Here is a 9,810-nt window from a genome sequence, read left to right on the forward strand (position 1 = left end):
CAACCTGTGACCACCACCGCTCTCCCCACCGGGGGGAAATCCTCTATTTTTAAGGGAACAAAATTAGGAATTAAAAAAAAAATTTTAAGTTAATCCACAGAAACTTTAAAGGGCAGGGTGGCGAGCTGAACAGTACCTGCGTTTCCTTTTCCTTTGACTCAGGCCTTCACGCTTTTACCACCGTGAGTTACCTGGAAGTGTTTCTTCTTTCTCTTTTGAAATGCTTCTTTAAAGTCTAATGTTTTTCCTTTCCTTCCGAGATCACAGTTAAGCAGCCTGGGGTGGGAACCGAGAACAATATGCTTGGAAACTATTCCATTCAGGACAGGATATGGGAAAGCTTTGATTGAATGCACAAATTTTATCTTAAGTAATCAAGTCTTGGGTAGCAATAAAATGATCTATAACAGCCCCCAAAGTAAGGAATGTATTTGGAGAAAGGGTCTTCTTTATGTTGATGCCTCCAAAATGGTTGCTATTAAGAAATTCTGCATCTATGCCTATAGCTATAGTTTCCAGAAACTACTTTAAAAAGGATAGACTCCATTAATACAGCTTTTATCAGTCTGGGATTTTGTTTTACTCTTTGGATTTTTCTTAAATTTTTAATGGTTATATTGCTTGGAGAAATAAAACAAGATAAATCATTTCAAATAGTTTCAAGCATAGAAAGGTTTTTGTTTTTAAAGGAGCAAGGATGCTCTACAGAAGGTAAAATCACAAATAGTGAGTGAGCCGTCTTCACGTGGGTAGAACAGCTGCGGCTGGATTATGCTGGGTGGTTCCCGCCCATTTTACGCAGCAGCCCCATCAACCCAGACCAGGAACCAGGACGCATCTGAGCCAGGCGCACCATTATGGTCCTTCAGGTTGTTGCCTCTTTGTTTCGGCACTTTCTACTCCACCACACTCTTTACTTCCAACCTTGGACTCTTTGACAGAAGTGTCCACTTCATAAGCATTCCCAAATTGAAGGAGTCTATAGTTTAAATGGCTTCTTAAAGAATAACTGATTCTCAGTAATGTGGCCTGATGAAGTTTCCTGATGATTCAGATTTCTACCAAAAGGCAAGCTCAGGTGACCCTGGCAGCCTTGTTCTAGTCTCTCCTTCTGTTAAGTGAGTTTGCTATTTAGTTTTGGGGAAGTTTGCCTTTATTTTGCTAAATAAGGGGCACTGGAAAGGGCAGAGGAGGCTTGACCAGTGTGTGCATTCTCTCCTTAGGTCATCTTCAAAGGTGAAAAAAGGCGCGGGCACACTGGGGAGATCGCACTGGATGATGTGAGCTTGAGAAAAGGCCACTGCTCTGAAGAACGGGAGCAACCCCACAACTAGCAATGGGCTCCCGCGTTCCTCTCTCCTCTCTTCCCATCCTCACCTCCTGTCCTCTCCTCCCTCTTATCAGGCCAGGAGAAGAGTGGTCAGTGGGTCAGGAGAAAGTCTGGGGGGTGACCCGCGTCTTGCTGGCCTGCTTTTGTGCAATCTCAGTGAACAGTGACACTCTCCTTGAAGTAAAGGGCGTCTGTAGACACAGCCCACCACCTGTGAGTGTTACCTGCCCTCCTGTCTCTTAGGAAGGCCTCGACACGTATGACCTACACCATCCTTCACCCTGGTTACAAGGTGTTCTTTGTAGCAGATTGTGGGAGAAGTTTTCAAAAGAAATCTGTGCAAATGGCCATCCTGTCATCTGTTCAGTGTTGTACCATGAGTAGAACTGGCCTCCCTGATGTAGTTGTACAATGTGTGTGTGAAATTGGTTTCTCCTCTTCACTGTTAGTTCTGGCCTGACCTGAACTCTGACTTACTGCCATTCACTTTGTAAAGAAGGGCATGTAACGTAGCAAGGTGCATTTATTCTTGTTATCTGTATTTTTCTTTTAAAGACAGTTATGTAGAGTGGACACGTAATCTGTTGTTAGTAGTAGTGTGTTTTGTGTAAATGTGCTATTAAGTAGTTACGTGTCCCTAATATTCACAGACTCTAGTTGCAAGGGAAAGGCAGCTTGTAATCGCTTGAATTAAAAAAATACACAGTGGCATGTCATCCAGTTCCATGACCTTGTGTCGGCACCAAGAGAAAATTAGGGGAGGCGTCAGGTTGTGGTGATGATGTGGAGGGGCCAGTAGGGGGATGAATTTTTCATGGCCTTTGAGTTTGATCATCTGAAGGATAGTAAACCATACTGGTGGACAAGAAACTGCAGTTAACATATAAAACCCTCACTGTTTCAGGTCACACTTTAAAACCAACAGCTTTTACCATAACAACATGGCTCTCTCTGGCAAACCACAGGCAGCTCTGTAGAAGTGAAGGTTCTGTATGGAAGCAGGTGAGGGGACGCGTGAGGGAAGCTCCGTGGAAACAGATTTCCGTACTAATTTTTAAGTCCGTCTAAGTGTAGGCAGACCCAGCTCATAACTGATGTGCTCTCGCGTCAGGAGGGGATGGGAGCCCAGTCCCGCTGTGAGGTGCTGGCCGTGCTGCAGCGGGATGCATACACACCCGCACAGCCGGAGGAGACCGGGATGCTGAGATGCATGAACCCCCGACTGCATCTCCACCCTGCAGACGTTGCCTTCACATTAAAACAACACATGACTCAACAGTCAGCTTACTCCCAAAGCTTTTTTCTTTTCTGATTAAGTAATCAAAATACTTTCTGCTGTTTTTGCCAGGAATCACAAAGATGATTAAAGGGTTGGAAAAAAAAAAGATCTGTGATGACAAATTAAAGGAACTGAGAGCGTTTGCCCGGAGAAGAGAAGACTGAGGGCAAACCATTGCTGGTTTTCCAGTGTGTGCAGGGTGGGGATAGAGCACAGTGCCCCATGCTCTCCACATGCACTGAAAATAGCACCAGAGGAAGCAGGCTGAGGCTGGAGGGCGAGGGAGCATGTCCCAGCAGGGACAGTTGTTAAATTTGAATCCTTTGTTAAAAAAAAAGTGATTCTTTGGTTTTTGGTGTTTTTTTTTTTTTGATGCTTTAAAAAAATTTGTCTATTTAAGATGGCTAACGATGTTCTTACCTAAAGGTAGAGTAACAGATTACAGAATTTCCCCAAAGGTGTTTGTGTCCTATTACTATGTAATGACAATCTCCTGAACTAAGTAATTTGGATGAGGCCAGGATCTAATGCGGGCACTGCTTGCTTGGCCTCCTGTGGAGAGGGATCAAAGGGGAAAGCCCACGAAATGCTGAGCCCACGGAGATGTCTCTCCCTTCATGGCAAACCCAGCAGTATTAAAAGATAATGCAAAAATAAAAATACTATTTATTCCAAAAGAGAGTATGATGGACAGATATTAGTATCTCAGTAATGTCCTACTGTGGTAGCGTGTATTTTTTTTTCTTGGTAAAGTTGTAACCCTTTTATCTGCTCAGTGGATGATATTTCAGATTTTTAAAGAGACCATAGCAAAGAACACAGCTGAGAGAGTTTTGTCTGGTACATTCTCTCTGCAACATGTGTGACGGCTTAATGTGGCTACTGATAAACAGGCCATCCCAACGCCTCTGCCAGGGCCTGCCCTTCACCCAATCGGTATAACTGTTTCTCTTATCACTGGAATCTCCCAGCGTCCACAACATAGGAAGGGTTTTTGAACAATAGGTACAATAGAATATCTTTTGTCATTTGACTTAGTGGAGGCAGGCAGGAGGGGGACTATAAATCAGTGGGCCTTTGCGCAGGGGCCAGAAGATATGGCCTTAGATCCATGGTTAGTGACTCACTTCCTTTTTGGTCATTTAACTGCAGGACTGAAGAAGAAAGGGGAAAATAATTGAGAATTTCACTTTTAGGTGCCAATAATACATTGCACTAAACTGATGGAAGAAGTTATCCAAAGTACTGTATGACATCTTGTTTATTATTTAATGTTTTCTAAAGTGAAAAATGTTAGTGATTTTCCAAACAGCCAAATAAAAATAATTCTTTGTAAATAAAACACTTAATATCAGTTGTCAGTTTCTTGTTGTTTTGAGGGTATTTTGTCTGTTTTAATTGGGAGAAGAATATTGAGACGTTTGATGTTTCACAAAAGCCATCCATTGCAGACCCCCTTTACAGCGTGGAAGCCTGGGGACAGGGACGTTGCTCACAGCATCGTGCTTTCTAGGTTACAAATACGAGCCTCTTCATCAGCACGGGCAGGCCAAGAGAGCAGAAGATCACAGCACGTGCACCTCAGCATATGCTCTAGGTGTGTGATATCTCATTTAGGTGTAAACATTTGCCTCAAATCCTTTGATGGAACGACAGGATAAGCTATAAATAAATGTATAAATATATCTGAATTATAAGTGAAAAGTCTTTTTTACTAGTTGATTTTGTTAATTTATGACGTTTTACTCATATTCCAATAACTTTTTCTTTTTAGACCCAACCACTATGCCACGGCCGGCCCCACTAATGCCTTTTTTTTTTGGTGAGGAAGGTTGACACTGAGCTAACGTCTGTTGCCGATCTTCCTCTTTTTTGTCCCCTCCCCACAGCCCCAGCACATAGTTGTATATCCTAGTTGTAGGTCACTCTAGCTCTTCTATGTGGGACACCACCTCAGCGTGGCCTGATGAGCAGTGTGTAGGTCTGTGCCTAGGATCTGAATTGGCGAAACCCTGGGCCACTGAAGTGGAGCACACCAACTTAACCACTCAGCCATGGGGCTGGCGCCCCAATAACCTTTCCTGAGGGAGAAAACAACTATAAGGACACAAAGTTAGTGAAGTCACACAGGATTAAAAGTCCTCTTGCAGAATTAGAAAGAATATGCCAAAGGTTTCTTTCTTTCCAATACTTCCTTTCCAGTAAGAGAATCCTTAGTACCTGGGAGACTCACATTTTGGGTAATACATACTTTAAGCAAAAGGTAAAAAACTACAGTTTCCTTATCTCTGAGATCCTGCCTAATCATCCCTAGGACATCTGAGAGAGCTCAGGTTTTCTGAGGATGGTAGTTAAGAAGTTAAACCTCTTCTGAGTTCTATTTGAGGTTGGGGGTTGGAGGAAGCAGGTAAGTATGGAGATCCAGCCTCCAGCTCACGGATTCACCTGACGGATTTTACGGCACTTGCTCTGTGCGTGACTCTTGGGTGCAACAGTAAACAGACTTCTCCTCAGTGTAGAGAGGAAGATGGACGTTTATTAAAGTCATATCAGCAAATGAAAAATTGCTATTCTGAAAAGTGGCATGTGGTACCTTGAAGGCTCTGAAAGTGTGGCGGGTTCCAGGACCTTCGCCCACTGATTTTCAAACTTTAACGGTCATGAGAATCACCTGGAGATCTTAAGATGCAACTTCTATCTTGGTGGATCTGGGATGGAGCTTGAGAGTCTGCATTTCTAACCAGCTCCCCGGTGATGCCATGTTGCTGGTTGTAGGGCCCCAATCTGAGTGACAAGGTCTTAATGATAATACACTGAGGGGTCTGGGGCCTTGGTTGACATTCACTGTCGGGCGGCCTAGACGTCCATGGTTGCAAGATCTACATTCACAAAAATTCACTATGTTCAAGTATAATTTCTCTTTCAAAAAACTTTTGGGTCTCCAACTAATAGAGGAAATAAATGGACAAATACTATTTTAAAAGAAAAAATTCTGGGGGCTGGCCCTGTGGCCGAGTGGTTAAGTTTGCACTCTCTGCTTCTGCGGCTCAAGGTTTCACAGGTTTGGATCCTGGGCACACACATAGCACCGCTCGTCAGGCCACACTGAGGCAGCGTCCCATATAGCACAACCAGAAGGACATACAACTATGTACTGGGGGGCTTTCTGGAGAAGAAGAAGAAAATTCTGGATAAAATAACTACCATCACGAAGGTATTCAACAGCAGATTTGAGCTGGAGGAAGAATCAGTCAACTTGAAGATGGGCCAGCTGAGATTATGCAGTCTGAGAAACAGGATAAAGCTTCAATACGGATAAAACAACTAGACACAAGATCAACAAGAAAACAGAAGACTTGAAAACTCCTATAAACCAACAGGACCCAACATGCGTCTATCGAACACTCCACCCAACAACACGGGAATACACATTCCTTGAGTGCATAGAGATCTTGATAGACCATAAGTTAAGCTATAAAACAAGTCTCAATAAATTTAAAAGGATTGAAATTATACAAAATATATTGTTCCATCACAATGGAATGAAATTAGAAATCAGTAACAGAAATTGGGGAAATTCACAAATATGTGGAAATTAAACAACATGCTCATAAATGACGAATGGCTGAAAGAAGAAATCACAGGGAAGTGGAGAGATATTTTGAGATTAATAGAATGAAAATACAATATGCCAAAACTTATAGGATACAGCTAAAGCATTGCTTACAGGGAAATCTGTATTTATAAATGCCTATATTAAAAAAGAAGAAAGCTTTCAAATCAATAATCTAAACTTCAATCTTATAAAACTAGAAAATGAGCAGAAAAATCAAAGTAAGCAGGAGGTAGGCAATACAGTCATGCATTGCTTAATGACAGGGATGTGTTCTGAGAAATGCGTCAGTAGGCAATTTCATCACTGTGCCAATATCATAGAGTGCACTTACACAAACCTAGATGGTATAGCCTGCTACACACCCAGGCTATATAGTATTAATCTTATGGGGCCACCATCATATATGCAGCCCATTGTTGACCGATACATCCTTACGCAGCACATGACTCTAAGAAAGATTAAAGCAGAAAAAAAATGAAAGAACAACAACAAAAAACCCAGCAAAATCAATGAAACTAAAAGTTGGTTTTGGGAAAAGATGAACAAAAATTTATGAACACTTAGCTTGCCTGAACCAGCAAAAGAGACCATAAAATCAGGAATAAAAGAGGGGACAGCCTCACTGGGCTTACAGAAATACAAAGAATTATAAGGGAATACTATGAACAACTTTATGCCAATAAATTGCATAACCTAGATGACACGGGCAGAGTCTTAGAAAGACACAAACTACTGAAACTCAATCAAGAAGAAACAGAAAACCTGAATAGACCAATTGTAAGTAAATAGATTGAAATAATAAACAAAAGCTTTCCACAACAGAAAGTCAATGCCCAGATAGCTGCAGTGGTGAAATCTACCAAATGTGTAAGAAGAACGAACGCCAACTCCTCATCAACTCCCCAGTAACATGGAGGAGGAGACACTTCCCGACTCACTCTGTGAGAGCAGTGAATACAACGGTTTGGAGATTATTGCCATCTTAACAATATTAAACCTTCCCTTCCATGAACACGGGATGCAGCAAAGGCAGTGCTCAGGGGGATTTATAGCAGTAAACACCAGTAAATATTAAAAAGGAAGATCCCAAATCAATACCCTAAATTTATGTTAAGGAACTAGAAAAACAAGTGCAAATTAAACCCAAAGCTAATAGAAGGAATAAAATAAAAATTCCAGTGAAGATAAATGAACTAGAGAAAGGGGAAAAAACACAGAGAATCAACAAAATGAAAAATTGGTTCTTTGAAGGAATCAACAAAATTTAAAAAACCTTTATCTAGACTAACAAAGAAAAAAAAGAGAGTGGACACAAATAACTAAAGCCAGAAATGTAAGTGGGGATGTTACTACCAATCTTACAGAAATAAAAAGGATTATATGAGAATACTATGAACAATTACATGCTAACAAATTAGATAACCTAGATGAAATGCACAAATTCCTAGAAACAAACAAATTACCAAAAATAACACTAGAAGAAACAGAAAATTTCAACTATGTGTGACAAGTAAAGAGACTGAATCAGGGGCCGGCCGCGTGGCCGAGTGGTTAAGTTTGTGCGCTCTGCTACAGCGGCCCACAGTTTCGCTGGTTCAAATCCTGGGCACAGACATGGCACCACTCATCAGGCCATGCTGAGGCAGCGTCCCACACGGCGCAGCTAGAAGGACCCACAACTAAAAGTACACAACTATGTACCAGGGGGCTTTGGGGAGAAAAAGGAAAAATAAAATCTTTAAAAAAAAAAAAAAGAGAGAGAGACTGAAGCAGCAACAAAACCTCCCTACAAGGAAAAGTCTAGGACCAGAATTCTACCAAAATTTAAAGAAGAATTAGCATCAATCCTTCTCAAACTCTTCTAAGAAATAGAAGATGAGGGAACATTTCCTAACTCATTCTATGAGGCCAGTATTACTCTGATAACAAAGCTAGATAAAGAGATCACAAGAAAAGAAAATAACCCTTGTCACCAATATCCCTTATGAATATAGGGATAAAAATCCTCAATAAGACACTAGTAAATAGAATACCTAGCATATAAAAAGGATTATACATTATGACTAAGTGTGATTTATGCCATGAATGCAAAAGTGGTTCAAAATAAGAAAACCAGTCATTCAACATTTTACTGTTCTAGCTAAAGCAATTAGATAAGAAAAAACTTTAAAGGAAGAAGTAAAACTCTATTTGCAGGACATGATCCTAATGAATCCACAAAAAAGCTCCTAGAACTAGTAAACAAATTCACTAGTTGCAGATTAAAAGATTAACACTAAAAACTCAATTTTTTAAATCAGGGAAATGCAAATCAAAACCACAATGAGATATCACCTCACACCTGTTAGAATGGCTATTATCAAAAAGACAAGAAATAAGGTGAGGATGTGGAGAACAGGGAGCCCTTGTGCACTGTTGGTGGGAACGCAAACTGGTGCGGCCACTATGGAAAACTATATGGAGTTTCCTCAAAAAATTAAAAATAGAACTACCATATGATCCAGCAATTCTAGTTCTGGGTATTTATCCAAAGAAAATGAAAATACTAACTCAAAAAGATACATGCATCTCCATGGTCATTGCAGCATTATTTATAATAGCCAAGATATGGAAGCAAACTAAGTGTCCATCTATGGGTGGATAAAGAAAATGCAGTGTGTATGTACGCATACGTATGTGTATGTACATGTATACATACACACAATGGAATACTATTTACCCGTAAAAAGAATAAAATCTTGCCATTTGCAACAACATGCATGGACCTGGAGGGCAGTATTCTAAATGAAATAAATCGAACAGAGAGAGACAGATACCATATGATCCACTTACATGTGAAATCTAAAATAAGCTCACGGATACAGAAAGCAATTGGTGGTTGCCAGGGATGGGTGATGGGCAAAAGGGGTGAAGGGGTCAAAAGGTCAAATTTCCACTTACAAGATAGACAAGTCCTGGGGATGGAATGTGCAGCACAATGACTATAGTTAATAATACCGTATTGTATATTTCAAAGTTGCTAAGAGAGTAAATCTTAAAAGTACTCATCCCAAGAAAAAAGTTTTTGCAACTATGATGACATATGTTAACTGGACTTACTGTGGTGATCTCTTCACAATATATACAAATATCAAGTCATTATGTTGCACACTTGAAACTAATATAAAGTTATACGTCAATTATACTTCAATTAAAAAACAAACCTCAGTTGTTTTTCTATGCACTAGCAACAAACAATATGAAAAGGAAAATAAAACAATTTCATTTATAATAGCATCTGAAAGAATAAAACAACTAAGAATAAATTTAACCAAGGAGATGAAAGACTTGTATACGAGAAACCATAAATCATTGCTGAGAGAATGTGAGAAGACCTAAATAAGTGGAAAGACATCCTGTGTTTATGGATTAAAAGACATAATGCTGTTGAGATGGCATACTACCAAAAGTGATCTATGTATTCAGTGCAATCTCTATCAAAATTCCAACAACCTTTCTTGAAGAAGTTGGAAAGCCAATGTTCAAATTAATATGGAATTTCAAGGAGCCCTGAGGAGGCAAAATAATCTTGAAGAAGAAGAACAA

At 40.2% G+C, this 9,810-nt stretch overlaps 1 protein-coding gene across 3 annotated transcripts in view; it reads left to right on the plus strand.

Moving 5' to 3' along the window:
- The window catches only part of NPNT (nephronectin), a 75,577-nt gene extending 71,614 nt beyond the window's left edge, over positions 1-3,963 (plus strand). For all 3 annotated transcript variants that reach the window (XM_046656272.1, XM_046656273.1, XM_046656274.1), the window contains one exon: positions 1,224-3,963. In XM_046656272.1, coding sequence (XP_046512228.1) covers positions 1,224-1,334 — 111 coding nt within the window. In that variant the 3' untranslated portion in view covers positions 1,335-3,963. The remainder of the gene's footprint in view (positions 1-1,223) is intronic.
- Positions 3,964-9,810: the final 5,847 nt, after the last annotated feature.

The sequence above is a fragment of the Equus quagga genome, chromosome 3 (genome assembly GCF_021613505.1).
Source record: "Equus quagga isolate Etosha38 chromosome 3, UCLA_HA_Equagga_1.0, whole genome shotgun sequence".
Lineage (NCBI taxonomy): Eukaryota > Metazoa > Chordata > Mammalia > Perissodactyla > Equidae > Equus > Equus quagga.